Source organism: Homalodisca vitripennis, chromosome 1 (genome assembly GCF_021130785.1).
Source record: "Homalodisca vitripennis isolate AUS2020 chromosome 1, UT_GWSS_2.1, whole genome shotgun sequence".
In the NCBI taxonomy this organism is placed as follows: Eukaryota; Metazoa; Arthropoda; class Insecta; order Hemiptera; family Cicadellidae; genus Homalodisca; species Homalodisca vitripennis.
Window position 1 is genome coordinate 28,621,060 of NC_060207.1, and position 22,224 is coordinate 28,643,283.

Genomic DNA, 22,224 nt, shown 5'->3' on the forward strand with positions numbered 1-22,224 from the left:
ATACTGTATTATTAATGTATTAATAAAAACTTCATGTACTATAATAGCATTAATAACATAAATTTGTCAATGGAAAGTTAGGTTATTAAAGTCAAAATGGTCTGAGTTAATACATCACTTTAGTATAACTGAAATGCGTATTTGTTTGATTCAAGAAACATGATTAATAAAAACCGATTCATTAAACGATAAAGAATGTTATCTTCCGATTAAATAGAGAGGATGGTTTTGGGGGTTTAGCCTGTATTGTTAAAAATTACGAAATCTGTAAAATTATAAAGAATTAAACTCAAACACAATACAATTACTGGGTATAGAAATAAAAAATATCTTGAAATGCCCATAATTATTTACAATGTATACTACACAACTTGTAAAATAAATCAACAATTTTGGCCCGAACAGTAAGGACAGTGGCAATACAAATTATATGCGGGGATATAAACGCCTATCATATATTATGGAATTGTAATAGGAATAACAGCAGGAGTAATGATATTGTCAAATATTATAATGATCCTAATTTTATATTAATGAACAACTGTTTTACTACTGTACCTTATACTCGTATACCATCAACAGTTAGCAATGTACTTAACATTTGCAACCCCAAATATTTTTAACAGAATTTTAAAATGGGAAATAGGGATGAACCCGATAAGAAGTGACCCCTTTCCAATAATAACAATGATATAAATTATATCAAAGCACAATAGCAGTAACAATATTACTTTAAAGCAAGAAAAGAAATTGTAATTGAGTAAATTGGAAATTGGTCTCTGTATGCTGAGATAATAATTAATCAGATATATAACATAAAAAATCTGCCAATTAATCAACCAATCAATAAGTTATGTGAAACTATGACTAGTACAGCCGATCATTCTAAAAGTTAAAATATGTAAAAGTAATCAATTTTAATCTAAATCATAGTGGACAAATGAGTATTTACTAGCATTTGCACAAAGAAGATTCACTTTAAAACATTTAAATTCTCATAAAGATAAATAATTAACAAACCAAAAGAATACAAAGATGGGTTTGTAACACTATAAATGATTTTTTTTTAATCTACTCAACATGCATGGAAAGTATTAAAAAATAATATAAAAAACACTAGGACAAAAATAAATAATGGAGGGATGGAAAATCATTCAGACTTATGTAACATATTTATCAAACACCTAGTTTCCGTCATGTTCCACAATATAATGAAATAAATAACATGTAACCATCCAATGTAAAAGTCATGAACTGGAACAAGACATAAAATTTATTTAATTACAAGTCATCCAACTTACCAACGAGGATACAGCAACAGGTATCGTTAGAATATTGTATAGTATGATTAAGAACCTTCTTATCAATGCTTTAAACATTCTACTTACAATTTGTGATTTTATTTTCAATAATTAAATAGAAATAATAGAATGGAAACATTTATAAATTGTTGAAATATTTAAACCTGAGAATGTAGATATGAGGAATAGTCTTATAGAGCATCTCCTTTATACCACGCATACCACACAGACTAGAATGGTTAGTTAATAACATACACTTCATACCGGATAATCAATATGGTTTTTGCAAAACTAAGTCCCATATTTTAATGAAACACACTTCTAGGCAATTAGGGTTAGGAAAAAACAGTGTTATGCATGTAACAAGTAAATAGTTGGGTGTATATGTTTATTAATGAATGACTAAATATTATATTTAAATTTTTAAACTTTAACCAATCAATATACTCATGTAAAGCAAATGTATAACTTTTTTTATTTTGGTAAGGCATTTACAAAAAAAAGTGAACTTCGCGGTTCCATGTTTTCATTTTATTTAGCCGGTCATAATAACTAACTAGAAAAAAGTTAGGATCTCGTTTGATATTTGACTGTTGAGGCGCGTTTGTATTTGTAAATCAGAATCAGGTAAGTTGTGTTTACTTCTCTTGATTTTAGAATTTATTGTTAGTGTTGTAATATGTATTAATAACTTTTTCTAAATCCTAAATATGCTATTCTTAAATAATAAATATTATAAACTGAAAACTTAAGAAACATTTACAGGCGGCTGGGCCGCAATATCAGTTTGTCATGGATGTCTACCTAATATTATATCTGATAGAGTACAGGTTGATACTATAAACTCTATTTTAAAGAAACAAAATAATTATATGGATCCTTCTGAGAGTAACTATATTAGAGAAACAATATTGTAAAAGTAAATCAGGCTCTTAAAAGAAAATGTGAAGCCGACCTAGTCATTCCTGAACAAAGGGAATCCCCTGATCAAAGAAACTTCATATGGCTCCTGTAGGATATTTCTAGGATAAATTCGGTCCCTTAGAGGTTAACCCTATAAGTGGCGGTCATTTGTGATCTCGGTGGCAGGCCGTTTTCGGGTAAATTGCCGTGGTCGTTAAACTTATTTTTAGAAATTATTGTCTTAAGTGATACCCTAGCAACATTATAGAATAAGAATAATTTGGTTTCTTACTTTTATTTTCAGATGAATATCATTGTAGATGTGTAAAGATTTTCTTTTAGAAAAAATAATTTTTAAGTTCTAGGACTGTCCGTCACTTTGAAACTACTGGAGCTACAAAATATTGTCAAATTCATAGAATATTCACAATTTTATTCTAAACAAATTATTTTCTATACATTTGTTCTATTTACAAGAACAAAAAAGTTAGATGGGAAAAACTAAATCTATGTACAAACTGGTTTTTTTTACTCCGAGTCACTAGAAGGGGCTTGTCTTTTCCTCCCAGTAGTGTAGGGCCTATAATAGTGGCTTAGTTTGTCATAGTACAGTATATTTCGTAAATATAAAACAGGAATTGTCTTATCGCAAACACCTCCCCATCCTCAGGCAGAGGTCAAAGTCAAGCGGTCTAGTAGATAAAGTGACTACAGAATGCGCTGCATTCTTGTACTTTCGTGCCGAAGTGTCTGTTGAGTGCGTCGCTTTGTTGTACTTCTGTGTTTTACTGTGTGTGTAATAGATTAGTGATGGGTGACACTGAGAATTTGGGATTTACCCAGGAGCGAAGAGGGGGCCATTCGTTTTTTACCAAATCATGACTAGTTGCCTAAATCTAAAATATGCGTGGCGGTCGGCAGTTGAGGCTGAAGGCGGAAATCCACTACATTCACTCATCCTTGATATTGCTGCATTCTGGGCGTCACAGGAAACCCACTAACAATTAATAATCGTAATTTTGTAATTGAAGAGTTGCTTTTTCGTTCTATAATGTTTTTTCTATATATTTATAGGTACTTTGGGATTATATCGACCACACCCAGACATGAATCGTTATTTGACATTTTGCTTCTACTGATTACTAGATTAGCGTAGAACAATATTTCGTCAATATAAAACAGGAATTGTCTTATCGCAAACCCCTCCCCATCCTCAGACAGAGGTCAAAGTCGAGAGGTCTAGTAGATAACGTGATTGCAGAGTCTTGCCGCCCGTTCAGCTGGTGTGTCGCTTTGTTGTACTTCCGTGTTTTACCTCTACACTTCTCCAAACACAAAAATTCAACAAAAACAAACATTACCAAACTAAAACTAAACTCTTTATTGAAAAAACACAAAACTTGTTTTTATTCTTGATCACACTCCGCCACCCAAAATGCGAGTGCCTCCGGCCATCAGCGCGGGCTTCGGCAGCACCAAAGGCGCTGATGTCGACGAAAGAAAAACATCCCTCGAGATAGTACCTATCAGTAAAATATCAAATTCTAGAGGGGCTGATCAGAAATATAAATTGAATTGTAATGGAAAGGCAATTATGTACTGTGCAAATCATGTGATGCGGCACGGCCTGCCGTAATCGGGATTCTCGAGAAAGATAACAGCGACGACAATACCGATCACAATACCTGGAAATGCTTGTAAGTTTGTAATTTTGTAATTAAACAGTTGTTTTTTCGTTCTATCACGTTTGTTTCTATAAATTTATATTTTTGTGTTCTTCATACTGGTGTAGTCGGTATAATCCCAAAGTACCTATTTATATGTTTGTGTTCCTCATACTGGTGTGGTCGGTATAATCCCAAAGTACCCCTACATTTTCCATGACGAACGAATAACCCAAACATATACCGGTAACACAAACAATGCGATAAACAATAATATACTGACAATAACAGTATGCAAAGTCGCCAAACAAAACAATGACGAGACGAGTAGACAGCTGTTCTCTCGTCTACAGCCAGGTCACACGAAAACCGTCGGAATCATTTAAGCCAGTAAACATTAGTAACATGAATACACACTATATACTATATGATATGTATAAGAAATTTCATGGAGAATAGGATAGTTCAAACTAGACCTAAAAATAATGGACGGTTGCGGAGCAACAGCCTTAAATGTGAAGCGATGGCTGTGACGGCGCTTGCCACTTCGCGGCGGCGTGAATCATACGTCTCAGACGGGGCTTTCCACTTATAGGGTTAATATTTAACACAGAGATACAAAGCAGATCAACCCCTTTTAAATTGTTAAAATCCTTACGAACCACTCTAATATTGATCACATTAAAAAATGTGGTAAAAATATCACAGAAATTTGCAAATAGGCTGCAGTATAATAAGGTTCCACCAAAACAATTTAATCATTAATTTCACTGACATTCATGACCAACTAAAATACTGAAATCCAAAATGTTATAGACTAAATTACTTAATACGTATTTCAAATAAAAACGTGTTTATGCTGGTTTTAAATCTTTAAAATAAATATAGGCGGGTAGGGTACTATAAGCGGACCCGGTTTTTTATATTGAAGAATGTAATCATCGATACCTAATATTCACATCTCAAATCCTTGACTATCAATCGATATAAAAGTATTTATAGTCCGCAATAACAAACATATGTTTTAAATTAAAATGTGAATTTAATATTACCGGTGATCAAACAAATTATTATAACCGAAATTAGGAAAACTTAGACGACTATATTTGCTCCTCTCACAGGTAGATTTGTTTCTTTCCCACAAATTTCATATAATGAGTTTTTCGGTAATAGTCCTACATGTTGAAGCCACGAAAAACATTTCTTATCATCTTTCAAAGCAATGTCGTGTAGTTTACTGAAATTGACTGCCATTTTTAATAATCAAATGTTCTTATGTAAAATTGAAATATTACCCTACATGTATTATTTAAAAGTGTTTACAGCTGTTGATATAGATTATTTAAGTTAATTGTTCAAAATACTTAATTAGTATCGATTGATTATATCGATGGTTATAATTAAGTAATATCATTTGCCAATTTCGATATAAAAAACTGGGTCCGCTTATCGTACCCTACCTATATAGGCTATATAAATAAATAAATAAACTATATGTATTAACTGTTATAAAAACAAAACAAAAACATTTACTTACCTTTCTCTATTTTCCAGGATAAACGTCTCTGACTCCTCCTTGTGAAATAAGGAACACATGTACATCATTGTTCTTGCTGCCATTAGTCAATAACCAAACATGATTTCACTTTGAATTAATTTCCTTACACGATTTTATTTTGAATTGATTTTGAGCGATAATATCTGGCTGAATTATGTTTTAACCCTTTGGAGACCAACTTTTGAAATATCATAAGTCTGTAATAGTAGCAAATACGGCAAACTTCCGACATATTGGAAGTTTCGTAATAAATGTATTCAGTGACACGTTTCGATTGAACTTTCATTAAAAAAGTCTAAATACGTAAGCAAAGTAACAAAAAATAATGGTTTTGTAAATAGTATTTTACTTTTAGATTGTTTCTTGTATGTCTGTATACATGCAATGTCGCCCACCTGTGTCCTCAATGGTCAGATTACGCGCCAGTCTCTACTTCTCGGGAGTAAACAAACAGACAGTGGTACTTTTTTATTATCTGGAGGCCACTATTTTTTATGAGTATTCCTTATTGGAGACCAAAATAAATTACAGTATTAAAAAGAGCAAATGTACAAGTCATTACGATGAACGGTTATGGTGTTCTGCCTCCTAAAAGAAAGAGATGTCGGCGAGAATTAAGTTGAATGCATCGCCACCAGTTGCCACCGATAAAAAAACTTTCCTCTCCAGTTAATAATTATTCATGATAACATAAATTAACCAAGCACACGACAATCAGTGAAAACAAAAAGTAAAAGAACGACAATTGGTAGTTCGAAAGTGACTGGCGATTCGTGTGTCTAGGTCTATTTGAAAGGCCGCTCGTCTAGGCCTATTTGGAGGCGATTTGGCGACAGGAAGTATAGTTTGGCGACTAATCTGGTATTTTTTTATTCATTATGAAACAAGGAAAGTACACATAAGTCAATGCTTATTAAAAGGATCTGTGATTACTCAGATGAATGTGTTGCACAGTGTAAAAATAAGAAAAACTAGTATTAACTGCTACTGTTAAAAAAAAAATTTGTGTGGAAAAAAATTGGTATTTTTCTGCTTCTGCCCATGGACAAAGACCCTGTGATGGAGTTGGGGGTTCAATGAAAAGACTTAATGAAAGAACAAGCCTACAATGTACATATGAATACCAAATTTTAACTCCTTTCCTACTCTATGTATGGGTAGTTGGAAATTTATCTGGAATTAATACTCAGCCTTGGGTGGAGAAGGTAAAATTAATCCCAGATAAATTCACCCTGCACTTCTCGTAAAATAAGAAAAACATCCCTTGATATAGTACCAAATTCAAACTCAGATCACATGAGCACTTTTTAAGGTTATCTTTAACTTTTTATACTTATAATAAGTATGTATATATAGCCTAATAACAAATAGTAGTTAAGGACTTCATAGTACCCAATAATTTGAATTAACCTGTTTATAAATTTATTAGTTAATCAGTCTATGGTACATTGTAGTGAGTTAGGTAATTTTTTTATATTAACATGTTACTACAGGAATGTATTAACTCAACATGTTATTTTGTAATAGATAGTGACCAAAAACAGTATGCTTCCACTATAACAGGTTACAGGAACGTAATAACTCAACAAGTTATTTTGTAATATATATGAACAAACAACTGTATTTCCCATCTCTAGCAGCCATTACTCAAATACCATACACATGAGTTAACTTTGTTTCAATTACTTTGGAACTTAATAATGTCAAACTGAATTGTATTATAGTGAAGCTATAGATTTATATGTCATAGAAATATATGCATTTTAAGAGTATGGAAAATAATACAACTTTCTGTATACTAAGTTGGGGCAGTTACAATTACTTAATAGAGTAAACATATTTGACAGCATTTAAATCGTTCTAATTGATGATTTGGTATTATCGATCACTCTCGAGTGTTGGACTTTTATCATACTGCAGTCATAAAGGCTACTAAAAAGTTTGTACAAAACCGTAAATGAAGAAATATTTAAAATTGTAAGAGACAAATTTTGGAGGTTATAATAATTTTTTAATATACATGTTTCTCTTAGTTTTACACAACTTAAATTACACCACATGAAAACATTGTTAATTCAGTAAATACTTAAAATGATTTTAACATTTAAATAACATAACATTTTAGATCTTCTGAATTGTTTTTACATGCTGTTTACTAAATCTGTTTATATTTTTACTTAGTTTTTTTTTAAGTTTTGTATAATCAAACCTTTCATAGGCCCCTAGCAGACCACTATTTGGGAACCTGGGCTATCCCAATGTTTTAATACAAATTGAGGAAAGAAAATACAAAAGCAACAAAATATGATATTTTACTCCAAAAAGTTTGTAAAAACATGAATTTTTGCAGTTTATTGCAGATTTTATTTGCCAAGACCAGGGTTGGATATATTGTATAAGAGTTATTGTATAATATTTTATTTTATAGCTAAACTATTATTTAGGCCCTAACTAATCTTACTTTCTGTTTAGGCCTATCTCAGTTCATTGATTTTAAAAGTTATACTATAGGCTTAAATCTAGGTGAAGTATGCCTAAACGACTGCAGTATGATAGATAAGCAGCCACCACGACAATCAAATCATCATAGTACATTAAACAGCTAACTTAGATTTAAATTAATTTCAAATAACTATAATAAAAATCGTTTTGTATTTGATAGCTTAGGTATTTCTAACTGATAATTTGCATCGCTGATCCGATAGACCATACATAGCCTCCTGTTATACTGCAGCCAATAACCAAAGTAAAGTGTAAAAACCTAAAACAATTAAAGTTTTTATACCTACCTTACGAGTACACTAAGTTAGGATAGTTGTTTTAAAACTTAATAATGTTTTAATTAAAGTAGATCTCTACAAAATCAGTCAAACAGTGTTGCATTATGATGTATGTATTGAATATTATTGTTTAGACTAGGCTTACGTATTTAATATGTAGAATTAAATTTGGCATAGTTTCAGTAACATGTATTAGTTTATTTTTTTTTAACATTTTCTTTAATTTTTTTTAAGGATAGTTTCTGGAACAAAAACTGGAGATTTCTGGAAAGAATGTCATCTGAAATTGAAGAGAAACATAAGGTGAGTTAGGACTTTAAAATACCGAGTACACTATGAAAAGGTAATTGTTTACTTTACCCAGTGCACAATATTGGTTCTTGTTTCTAAAATAAAATTCTTAAAAATTAAATTAACCCTCTCCCGGTTGTATTACCGTGAAGCGCTTCTGGTACTACCGGGTTGAATTGATTGGCCAATTCCATCATAAGAGAACACACTTGTGATTTTATTTTAATAACTCTATTCAAACAAAACTATTACATATTACTATACATAATTCTAAATGTTATTACATTCTCTACAGGGTGTTTACTAAAGGTGTTCAAATATTGTGGTATTTTGTTCTAGACATGAAATGGGCAAAAAACTTCATATGAAGGTATGTTCTGAAACTTTTAGTTTTCCGCCTATCTGTCTGTATGTGATTTTTACCAAAAAAGTTATATCTTTTATACCAGTAAAGATAAGTTATGAAACTTTGCAGTTGTGTTGACCTAGTGTATGCCCATTTGAGAAAAAAAATATGAACAAATTATCTTAACCCATTTCAAAATGGCAGCCAATCATAAATTTTGATGTTAAAACCGCAAAATTGATACCCTGTATGAAAATTTTACAAGAATATTAAAATGTTGTAAACTTTATTCTTATTATTATTATTTATATAATCTTACAGTGGTTGTTTCATTAACATCGAATAAAAAACAACTGATTAGTACTACCAAACATAGTACCAAACATTACATTGGCTACTCAGGGAATATGAAAGTCAAATTAAAAAAAAAACAAATAACATTTATTAATGATAAATTAAATTAAAGTATTAGATGTACAGTAGAAGTACGGAGGATGTCACTTTGAGCAATTCTTATAAGTTGTTGTGTCAAAATGAGAACTACCCGATTTTGTGAGTACCTGACACTCACAAAATCGGGTAGTTCTCACATTGACACAACTTATAAGAATTGCTCAAAGTGGCATCCTCCGTTAAAAATGCAGGCATCAAAGCGCCTCCTCATTGACTGACAGACTCTTTAAAAAATTCCAGGTGTCTGCTGGATTGTACCAATGCCATTTATAATACCCTTGCTCGCAACTCTTCGATGTTATCTACAGGAGTAGAATAAACCAGTGACTTGAGGTGGCCCCATAAGAAAAAGTCTAAGGGATTAAGGTTGGGGGACCTAGCAGGCCAAGGAACTGGGCCTCCACGACCGATCCATTTGTTGTTGTATGCTCTATCCAAATAGTTTCTAACATTTAAACTGAAATGGGCTGGGGCCCTGTCTTGCATAAACCACATATTATTGCGGGTGTTCAATGGCAAATCCTCAAGAACAGCTGTGTGCATTAATCAGCTCATTGACTTTAAATCAGCTGTCAGAGTAAAACAGTTTAGAAAACTATACTTCCTGTTGTGTAATGTTTTAAAACATGGTATTATGTTTGGTAGTACTAATCAGTTGTTTTTTATTCGATTTTAATGAAACAACCACTGTTAGATTTAGAATAAAGTTTACAACATTTTAATATTCTTGTAAAATTTTCATACAGGGCATCAATTTTTTGCGGAATTTAACATCAAAATTTATGATTGCCTGCCATTTTGAAACGGGTAAAGATAATTTGTTCATATTTTTTTCTAAAATGGGTACACAAAAGGTCAACACAACTGCAAAGTTACATAACTTTATCTTTACTAGTATAAAAGATATAACTGTTTTGATAAAAATCACATACAGACAGGAAAACTGAAAGTTTTAGGACATACCTCATTTTTTGCTCATTTTCATGTCTAGAACAAAATACCACAATATTGGAACACTCTGTATAATGAGGTGTATTTAAAAATTATTAAGCTTATGAGGTAAACTAAATCTAAACAAATACTCAAATGTACAAGACCTTTTTGTTTTATTGTTATATAAAAATAAGACTGCAGGTTGTGTACAAAGAACTTTAAAACAACATATGTCAGTAAAACATTAGCTGCAGAATGTTACAGATAATTATATAAAGTAGTAAAAGAAATTTAGCATCACTATGCAGAAATACATGCAATGTTTGAGGATAACAGTACTATTGATGGATACTTTCACTTGAAATTCCAAAAGTAGCTGTATTGTGGCTGCAGAAAGCAGTGATAAAGCAGTTGATGGCGATTGGACGTTAGCGCCAGGCTCCCTGGTATGGTGATTCTCCAGGAGAGGTTTAAAAAAACAGATAACAATTACATTTTGAAAAGATTTTTTAATCTAATCTTGTAAATCTTGTAGTTGAATAGACTTACAGTGTTGTCACGAGAGGTGAACGAAGCAAAAGGCACTAGTATAACACAACATTTCGAGGATTGGAATCTATTCTCTTCGTCAGGTGTGGGAGGTATCAATACTTACAAAAATAAAGAAGAGAAAGACAAAGTGGGAGCCTGTGCTGGTGTGATTGCGATTCTCATACAAGTGACTTGTGCTCGGGACTTGCAGTGACGCCTGGTCTGGAGTCTAAGCAGCTTTTGGGTATGTTTGAGCCTTTTTCTTTGTCTTCTTTCTGTTCTTTATTTTTGTATGTATTAATACCTCCCCCACCTGTCGAACAGGATAGATTCCAGTCCTCGAAACGTTGTTTATATCTTTTGTAACATATAACGATGGCAAATGTCCGAAATCCTGTTAGGCACCAGTAGTTGAACGGGCTAACAGTAACATCACAAGATGTGAACGAAGTGAGCCACTGCCAGCTGATATTGCTCCTCAAAGAAATATTACAGCTGTGTCATTTGACTTGGGCCTTGTTCTCCATAAGGAGGTCTTTAACACCATCAAATGATTGAAAATTAAGAATTCGTTGGGACTCAATGGTATTTTGAACAAGATTATGAAAGCCTGTGTTAACGAGTATAATTTTGACGAAATTGGTTTCAGCCTCGTTTGATCAAGAAACATTTCCAGCATCATTGAAACAAGTCGTAAAACCAATTTACAAAGGGGTGGTGTTAAATCAGTTGATTGCTATCTGCCTATTTCCTTGATATCGAGCTTCAGTAAAGTTTTATGAATAAGCTTTTGTGAATCACCTCTTGACTTTCTAAATTTATAATAGTATTTTATCAAATAAATATTTTGGATTTCTTAAAGGTAGATCGGTAAATGAAGGCCTTGCCTCTTTTATTTATCGAGTGTCGTCAGGGGTGTGGACATATGTTTTATATCTACATTGTTGTATAGCCAATAACAAGTATAGGGACAAAGTGGCTTCCTTCTCACAGACATCACTTCCTTTTGGGAGTTTCTAATAAGTAGTTTTATTTAGGTTCCCGGTAAGAAAAACTTAGTATTTTGGTATTATCCGGAGTGTCATATATGATAATTTTGGCAATTAAATGTGTCCACATGTGACATGTGGCCTTACTAGATCTAGGGTTAAACATGTAATTTTATTTATATTCCAAAAACCCACAGGCAAGTTTTCATCTTCCCAACTTATACTGGGCAAGTTGGAAAACCCTGCCAAACAACTTAAAGTGGGTTACATTGTCATACTCTAACCATACTACTCTAAACGTTCAAGCAGAATATCCTGCTATCTGGAAGTCATGCAGAAGACCACATAAGTTTATGTGCAGTTGAACATTTTCTTAGCTTCTTCTCCTGGTGTGAATGAGAATAATAAGAAAGTCATTTTTCCATGTCACTATATTTAAATGTTTAGACTTAATAGGTACAGAAAATGTTTTATGTTTTTCAGATCTCAGGTGTAATTGATCTGGAGTTTACAAAAAATGACTATTTATGGGAATTTACAAGATACAAGACCTTCACGAAATGGCCATTCAAAACAAATGCACAATGCCTTCCAGCAAAAGTAAGTCCAAATTAAATTTTTCGCACGCATTATATAACTATTATTATTGGTATGGGTTCTAATGTTAAATTTATGGAATAACAATTAAGTTATAACTAAATTTGTAAAATGATTAATTGAAAGTATGGTTGTTTTATGGAATAATTTACCCTTGGTATGAGATGTAAGACAGCAAGAAGCTGTGTAATATTGCACCAACAGTGACCCTAATTAACAATTATATTATGTGCAATACACATTATATTATCATTAATTTGCTCATCTCTGGTATGTGATGTAAGATACACAACAACTAATCCTGATAATCTAAGTGCAAAACCTTTTATGGTATCAGTATTTTGCTTACATCTTATATCTGATATAAGATGGTCGAAGCTGGTTTGTATTTGCACTAACATAGATCCAGACCCTTGTCACACCTGTATGGTACTAGTAGTTTGCTTATATTTGGTATCTGTTGTAAGATGGTCGAAGCTGGTTTGTATTTGCACTAACATAGATCCAGACCCTTGTCACACCTGTATGGTACTAGTAGTTTGCTTATATTTGGTATCTGTTGTAAGATGGTCGAAGCTGGTTTGTATTTGCACTAACATAGATCCAGACCCTTGTCACACCTGTATGGTACTAGTAGTTTGCTTATATTTGGTATCTGTTGTAAGATGGTCGAAGCTGGTTTGTATTTGCACTAACATAGATCCAGACCCTTGTCACACCTGTATGGTACTAGTAGTTTGCTTATATTTGGTATCTGTTGTAAGATGATCAAAGCTGGTTTGTATTTGCACTAACATAGATCCAGACCCTTGTCACACCTGTAGTGTACTAGTAGTTTGCTTATATTTGGTATCTGTTGTAAGATGGTCGAAGCTGGTTTGTATTTGCACTAACATAGATCCAGACCCTTGTCACACCTGTAGTGTACTAGTAGTTTGCTTATATTTGGTATCTGTTGTAAGATGGTCGAAGCTGGTTTGTATTTGCACTAACATAGATCCAGACCCTTGTCACACCTGTATGGTACTAGTAGTTTGCTTATATTTGGTATCTGTTGTAAGATGGTCGAAGCTGGTTTGTATTTGCACTAACATAGATCCAGACCCTTGTCACACCTGTATGGTACTAGTAGTTTGCTTATATTTGGTATCTGTTGTAAGATGGTCGAAGCTGGTTTGTATTTGCACTAACATAGATCCAGACCCTTGTCACACCTGTATGGTACTAGTAGTTTGCTTATATTTGGTATCTGTTGTAAGATGGTCGAAGCTGGTTTGTATTTGCACTAACATAGATCCAGACCCTTGTCACACCTGTATGGTACTAGTAGTTTGCTTATATTTGGTATCTGTTGTAAGATGGTCGAAGCTGGTTTGTATTTGCACTAACATAGATCCAGACCCTTGTCACACCTGTATGGTACTAGTAGTTTGCTTATATTTGGTATCTGTTGTAAGATGGTCGAAGCTGGTTTGTATTTGCACTAACATAGATCCAGACCCTTGTCACACCTGTATGGTACTAGTAGTTTGCTTATATTTGGTATCTGTTGTAAGATGGTCGAAGCTGGTTTGTATTTGCACTAACATAGATCCAGACCCTTGTCACACCTGTATGGTACTAGTAGTTTGCTTATATTTGGTATCTGTTGTAAGATGGTCGAAGCTGGTTTGTATTTGCACTAACATAGATCCAGACCCTTGTCACACCTGTATGGTACTAGTAGTTTGCTTATATTTGGTATCTGTTGTAAGATGGTCGAAGCTGGTTTGTATTTGCACTAACATAGATCCAGACCCTTGTCACACCTGTATGGTACTAGTAGTTTGCTTATATTTGGTATCTGTTGTAAGATGGTCGAAGCTGGTTTGTATTTGCACTAACATAGATCCAGACCCTTGTCACACCTGTATGGTACTAGTAGTTTGCTTATATTTGGTATCTGTTGTAAGATGGTCGAAGCTGGTTTGTATTTGCACTAACATAGATCCAGACCCTTGTCACACCTGTAGTGTACTAGTAGTTTGCTTATATTTGGTATCTGTTGTAAGATGGTCGAAGCTGGTTTGTATTTGCACTAACATAGATCCAGACCCTTGTCACACCTGTATGGTACTAGTAGTTTGCTTATATTTGGTATCTGTTGTAAGATGGTCGAAGCTGGTTTGTATTTGCACTAACATAGATCCAGACCCTTGTCACACCTGTATGGTACTAGTAGTTTGCTTATATTTGGTATCTGTTGTAAGATGGTCGAAGCTGGTTTGTATTTGCACTAACATAGATCCAGACCCTTGTCACACCTGTATGGTACTAGTAGTTTGCTTATATTTGGTATCTGTTGTAAGATGGTCGAAGCTGGTTTGTATTTGCACTAACATAGATCCAGACCCTTGTCACACCTGTATGGTACTAGTAGTTTGCTTATATTTGGTATCTGTTGTAAGATGGTCGAAGCTGGTTTGTATTTGCACTAACATAGATCCAGACCCTTGTCACACCTGTATGGTACTAGTAGTTTGCTTATATTTGGTATCTGTTGTAAGATGGTCGAAGCTGGTTTGTATTTGCACTAACATAGATCCAGACCCTTGTCACACCTGTATGGTACTAGTAGTTTGCTTATATTTGGTATCTGTTGTAAGATGGTCGAAGCTGGTTTGTATTTGCACTAACATAGATCCAGACCCTTGTCACACCTGTATGGTACTAGTAGTTTGCTTATATTTGGTATCTGTTGTAAGATGGTCGAAGCTGGTTTGTATTTGCACTAACATAGATCCAGACCCTTGTCACACCTGTATGGTACTAGTAGTTTGCTTATATTTGGTATCTGTTGTAAGATGGTCGAAGCTGGTTTGTATTTGCACTAACATAGATCCAGACCCTTGTCACACCTGTAGTGTACTAGTAGTTTGCTTATATTTGGTATCTGTTGTAAGATGGTCGAAGCTGGTTTGTATTTGCACTAACATAGATCCAGACCCTTGTCACACCTGTAGTGTACTAGTAGTTTGCTTATATTTGGTATCTGTTGTAAGATGATCAAAGCTGGTTTGTATTTGCACTAACATAGATCCAGACCCTTGTCACACCTGTAGTGTACTAGTAGTTTGCTTATATTTGGTATCTGTTGTAAGATGATCAAAGCTGGTTTGTATTTGCACTAACATAGATCCAGACCCTTGTCACACCTGTAGTGTACTAGTAGTTTGCTTATATTTGGTATCTGTTGTAAGATGGCCGAAGCTGGATGGTATTGTACGAACACTGATCCAGATGACCCTAGTGCCAAGTGTGCTTTCTGCCTGAAAGAGTTGAGTGGATGGGAGCGTTCAGACGAACCTTGGTGAGTTGATTTCTGTTCTAATTAGCATCATTAAATAACTCTTGTACAGTTGTTGTATAGCGTGTAACATATGATCTGGTATCATTTACCATAAGGAATAAGTTTTTCAGTATTTTGTATTTCTAAAAGTTACTGTAACAACGTCAGGATTGTTGAAACACATGCCTGAAATTAAAACTATGAAATAGTACTATGTTACTTTTTTTTAATATATTTTAAAGGAGAGTTTTAGTAGACATAAACTGCACTAAATAAGGTAACATTCATCCATTGAGTACCATAGTGAAAATAATTTAATTACTGCAGTGAATAGAAACCAATTACATCTTCTTTTATATATATATATATATATATATATATATATATATATATATACTGGGTTTCCTAAAATTACTGGACCAAACTTCACCAAATTGTTCAGGAGGTCGAACTGAACGAAAAATGTTATATAATGTATAGTCCTATCTTGCTTCGTTTACCAAAACGGCCATTAAAAAAACGGTTGGTTTTCAAGTTATTTAGGTTTTAATATTTTAAATGGCCGCCATTTTGAAAATACACATAAGATTTTAAAAAAATATTTTTTTTACAACTTATGTTCATGTTTATAATATTTATGCCAAGTTTCAACAAAATCGGTAAACCCGTATTGAAAATAAAATTACTTGTACGTAAAAAACAAAATGGCCGATCTAAGGTAAACGAAGCTAGATAGGACTATACATTATATGAAATTTTTTGTTCAGTTTGACCTCCTGAACAATTTGGTGAAGTTTGGTCCTGTAATTTTGGGACACCCAGTATATATATATATATATATATATATAATTCACCCTTTGCACAAGAAAGGTGACAGATGTAATCCGGATAACTATAGAGGTATATCACTCCTCGATTGTACTTATAAGATTTTTTCAAAGATTCTCTACAACAGGATTAAGGACCAACTAGATCAAGAACTAGGAGAATACCAAGGAGGATTCAGGCCGTGGAGAAGTTGTACAGAGCAAATAATTACACTAAAGTTAATTATGGCATATTATAGAAAACAAAATAAACAACTCTCGATAACATTTGTTGATTTCAAGAAAGCCTATGATTCCATTCATAGAATATCACTATTAAAAATACTGAGACATTTTGGACTTCACCCCAAATTAATTAAATTAATAGAACTAACATTAACTAATACAAAGTCTAAAATAAAGTTTAGAGAAGAACTTTCAGAACCATTTCAGATAAAGACTGGCTTAAGACAAGGTGATGGATTATCACCGCTTCTTTTTAACTGTGCATTAGAGTACGTCATGAGGGAATGGGAAAGAAATAACCAAAAAAACATAAAGATTGGATATCAAAGGGACAACATTAATCTGAACTGTCTGGGGTTTGCTGATGACTTAGCTCTTTTGGCCAATGACATTCAGGAAACAAAACAGCAAATTAAATCTTTACAAGATATAGCTCAGAAAATTGGTTTAAAGATATCGTTTGAAAAAACAGAAGTTTTATTAACGCAGCCTCCACTTGCAAATAAAATAAGGTTGGACAACCACAATATAAAAATTGTGCAGAAATTTAAATACTTAGGAGAAGTAATCACTTATAACCTGAATGAAAAACCATCTTGGCAAAGTAAAATAGACAAACTAACTAAGATTAAACATGCTACTAAGAATACGTATAATAAAAAATGTCTTTCAATAAATACAAAATTAAGACACTACAAAACAGTTGCTCTGCCACAAATTACATACGCAAGTGAAACAATATTTAAAACAACAAATACTATTGCAATAGATAAGGTTCTTAAGATGGAGAGAAGAATAGTCAGAACTTGCTTAAACAAAAACTATCAAGTAGACGGAGTTTGGAGACTAGCTTCCAATGAAACAGTCTACAAAAATATAGAACCCATTACAAGTATAATTAAAAAGAAACGAATATCATTCCTGGGGCATTTGTTAAGAACACCTGAAAATAGAATTAGCAGGAAAATAGTAGAAAAACTGTGGTATAGTAAAAGTGACATTAAATGGATCACAGAATTAAAAGAAGATATGAGAGAGTTACAAATTACAGTAGAGGATTTAAAACACAAGACAAACACATTGAAGATATTGAATGACAAATACTCTACACTACAGCTGAAAAGAAACAAACAACGAATAGGAAGAGTGGTTCCGGAGGAGGAAAGGCAATTACGCTCGGAAAGGATGAAGAAATATTGGGTGGATAAAAGAAGAAAGACTAGAAAATATAAAGTGACTAAAGTGGTCCAATGTAGGCCATAAAATTATAAATAAATAAATATATATATATATAAATTATATATATATATATTTATTTATTTATGTAAATAAATAAATAGCACACAAAGTTCCCTAGTTCTTTTATTTATTTTATGACTCAAGATAGTATTTGGCTTAAACAAACAATTTTTATAATTTTACTATTGAATAACTGACATTATGTGCTATTAGATCACAATTGAATACTGTCACATGACAAAGTATGTATTGTAAGAAACCTTTGTGTGATTGTTTTTTAAGGAGCTTGGAGAAATTATCAATAACTAATAATTCTGTTTCTTATTCACTTTTAAGGGCTGAACACTCAAAACATAATGACCAATGTCCGTTTGTAAAACTGGGCAAACCTGAGAGGGACTGCACTGTAGCCAATATGTTCCATCTTCTTGAAGCCAGAATGCTTAAGATATTGGTGAGTGTTTCTTTTTTGTGTAATTTTAATAAAAAGGAACCAACAAGCCACTTAACAGTGCTGAGTACTCTGGATCAAGAATAAATGACTTCAGTATTTATGTTTTACAGCAAACCATGTTTACGGTGCAGTTTGGTTGCCAGGATACATGGGGTTGCAGGATTAATTAAGTCAATTAACCATTCAGCTGAATAAATTTTCAACGGAATTTGATTTTATTGTAGACATGTTATTTGTTATATAAAATTTTGTTGAACACTTATTGGACACTGACCATAATTAAAAAAATGTTGAAAAGAAAATTAAGTCCTAGATACTGAAAGAAAGTAGAAAAATTAAACATAAAAAAGACATAGCTATAGTAGGAAGGGTTAATTCAATTTGGTTGTTGAGTTTAGCTCCAGTCAGATACCAGGCGCTACAATAAAAGGAAGGTGAACTGGAGCTAAATTTAACATTCAAAACAAAAAAAGAGTTACACATTTGTTTAAATTATAGTAAAGGTCCTCAAAACATTATAAATTTAAATCTCAAAAACAAGGCAAACTCAATTAGTGAAGAAATAAAAATATTAAATAAGATCAAAATTGCAACTATGTCACTATAGTAAGAATTTAGCATATGTGTTGATGTTCCATATGTGCATATTTACTTATTTGTTTTTGGAGGGTATTAAATTGTACACTAAAGAAGGCTTCATGTGAGAACATACGTCTATAATATAATAAATGTTTAACACAGGGTTTAGTTTCCTTTTTGATTAATTACAATTAATTTCCCTGTATTGTGAAAATCATAATATATGAGTGCTGAAAGACAGAGTGGGCTAACCCAAAAATTCGATTTTTGAGTTGGCAATGCCATCTGATGCAAAAAATCTTGTGTTTAGTGCTCAATTGGACTAAACCTCTTTGACAGTGGCTTATCTTACGTTCATTAAAATGAGTTATTGCAAGTTGTAATTTTATATTTCCCTGAAAGGCAAAATGGACTAAGCCACAAAGTTAACTGGCATTCTGGACTATCCCTCATTAGAATCCGTGTTTAACAGATTTTAATGGTGTGGTAATGCGGAATAGACTAAGTTAACCTATGACTTCAGTTTTTATTTTACTTTTTGTTGTTACTTCAATAGTTTGAAGGTATTTATTGATTTTGAGTAATGTAACTATATTAGCTATTTCCCGCCTTTATGAAACTGTGAAGTTATACCAACTGGAATTGTTTAATGTTTAGCTGATCTGTATAATGTGATTTTATTGTTTAGTTTGTGTGAAAATAGTTTTGTTTAAAATGAGCAACCGCAGTATAAAAATGTTTAACTGTGATAGTGACCTTATTAGGTAAGACCTAGAAATGAGCATATGTGAGGAAAGTGCAACCGATGGTACGAATGAAGTTCACGACTTCTCTTAGACTCTTATTAGAAAATTTACTCACTATAAATGTAAACAAATTGAAAATAATAAACAATGTTTACACAGAACAGTTGTCAAGCTCATTCAATTATGCTACACAACTTTAGAGACCAAGATAGGATTTTTCATTACTTTAAAGATCAGTGGGGCATGGCTTGGTGGAATTTTTGGAATAATAATAGACATATATTCATCCCAAAAACCGCAAGAATGCCCATTTAAAAGTTCAGTACAATCGGTTGAGTAGTTTATGCTTGAAAACCAAACAAAGGCACTTTCACATTTATAATATTATTAGGATGTTAGCTTTTCCCCGTATCCTGTGCTTCTTAATACATTGAGGGTTATAATATTGTTTGCTCATTGTACCTTGCCATTGTTGAAACTCAAACAGGGAATATTCTTAGTATAAGGTCATTATAATATAACCAAAAGGAAATTACAATAGATTTCGAAACATTATAACATCATTAATATTACATAGTTAAAGCAGATATCTATAATAACCATGTTGTCTTTACTTATATAGTTATATTAAACTAGCTGTTTCCCGCGGCTTCGCACGCTTTTCGTAAGTTTTGCCCGCGTATGAGCATTTCTGGTTGAAGTAAATTATATTTCCAACCCCGATGTAGATTTTACCTTGATGTCACGATCAAGAAAATATGTCAAAAATGTATTGTACATGCATAATGTATTTTATTACAAAGTGGTCTACCACTCAACCTTTAAGTTCAACCAAAAATTTAGTTTAGACAATTATACATCATAACTTAGCGCCTTCAAATAGTGTTTCACTGTTTAATATACGTATCTATCTCGTAATTGCAGGTTATAATGTGCAGGCGCTTTGAAAACTTTTCTTCATTTTATTCGTTTATATCCACGACATAAGCGAATAATTCAGGTAATAATTATCCTATCTTCTAAGTTAGACTAAATTACGGATACATGTGAAATTTGATTGAAATTGGTTCAGTCGTTTTGGAGTTTATTGGCAACATACATCGTGACTCAAGATTTTTATATATATAAGATAGTAAGCTCCGAATTGTCACAGTAAACTGTTGATAGATAATTTTTATGTTGTATTTCAGGAGGTGCAACATCAAGAAAATCTAAGAAAATTAGAAGAAAGAAGAATGAAGATTGTTACAGAAATAAAAAAGAAATATAAACAATCAATGTAGCTTCTTTAGACAGATTTGTTTGTAACATTTTAATACTATCTAAATTTGTTTGAAGTTTTCTACCATTGTATATAAGATGTATTTTTTAAACAGTACAATTAAAATATTTTTACCTCAAGTTGTTGTACATTTCTGCAAACTGAATTAATTAGATTTTAGGTTACTTTGTTGGGACTAAAATAAAAACTTGGGACTCAAAAACAATAAAGGTGAGTTCTTAAACTTGTCCAGCTGTTAAGAGTTGTGATTGTTCCTTGGCTATGATGTAATGTTTAGCCAGTCATCCATGCCCACTGGCCAGCGATAAACAATAACACCCAATAATCTGTTAATATTCATCTTCACTGTTGAACTTTTCCATTTTAAAACTTTCTGATTATTCCATGTTCTTGTTTTACCAGTTATCAATATAGAAAATGTGAAATTATTTAAAAAAAAGTACTCATTTTCAAGATTTTGTGGAGTTCAAGGAAATTTCTCCATACAAGTCGATATGTTTAGTAGAACAATTTCTCAATGCTATATTCGCCCAAGTGTTAGCGACAAACTCAGCCTGAAAGGATTTCTGTTTCAGGCATTTGCCATTGTTATATTTTGTTGTTGTTAGTAATTGAGAAACCTCTCGTGAAATTCAATTCCAAAAGGTCCTTAGCACTTGTTTTCAAAATGATAAAATATTCAGGATGCATACGGTTGGGAGGGATGCGTAAGGGGCCGCCTCCTGTTGAGATCCCATGTTATTTTCATCATGAAGAGATAATGAACACAATCTGTCATGCAACCTTGGAGGAAGAGGAAATTAACTCTGTTCCAATCTCTTCCAGTGAATAACGGCAGGTGATACGTAAATACTCCCCCATGTTTAGTTTTGCAAAAACCTTTGACACTAAGACAGCTCCACCCACTCCAACAGTCATTCTGCACTATAAACTTGACCTGTTTGATCAAGACCTTTTTACCCCCAAGATTTTGATATTTGCTTTAGTGTCAATGCTGGTCATTTATTATTGGGTTGCTCAGATGTAAGAAGAACCGACTGCCGTGGGTGGTTGGTCGGCTGATGCAGACCTACAGGTATTGTGATCTGTATTCTGAGTTCAGTTTTAATAATTAGTGTTGTGTTTAGTTTTTATTAAGTGCATGTTTTAAAGTTAGTGAAGTTGACACACAACATGGTGGTTGTGATTCCTAACTTGT

At 32.8% G+C, this 22,224-nt stretch overlaps 1 protein-coding gene across 1 annotated transcript; it reads left to right on the forward strand.

Annotated features, from left to right (window-relative positions):
- The first annotated feature begins 1,813 nt into the window (after positions 1-1,813).
- On the forward strand, positions 1,814-21,145 carry LOC124358843 (baculoviral IAP repeat-containing protein 5-like). Its single transcript, XM_046811090.1, has 6 exons — positions 1,814-1,928; positions 8,441-8,509; positions 12,233-12,349; positions 15,586-15,695; positions 18,302-18,419; positions 20,935-21,145. Exons 2-6 carry the CDS (start codon positions 8,480-8,482, stop codon positions 21,025-21,027), a joined length of 468 nt encoding a protein of 155 aa, XP_046667046.1. The 5' UTR covers positions 1,814-1,928; positions 8,441-8,479; the 3' UTR covers positions 21,028-21,145.
- Positions 21,146-22,224: the final 1,079 nt, after the last annotated feature.

Coding starts and splice junctions, on each gene's coding strand:
- LOC124358843 (XM_046811090.1), top strand. CDS start 8,480: ATGTCATCTGAAATTGAAGAGAAACATAAG. Junction 8,510..12,232: donor AAATTGAAGAGAAACATAAG/GTGAGTTAGGAC, acceptor TATGTTTTTCAG/ATCTCAGGTGTAATTGATCT. Junction 15,696..18,301: donor GAGCGTTCAGACGAACCTTG/GTGAGTTGATTT, acceptor TTCACTTTTAAG/GGCTGAACACTCAAAACATA.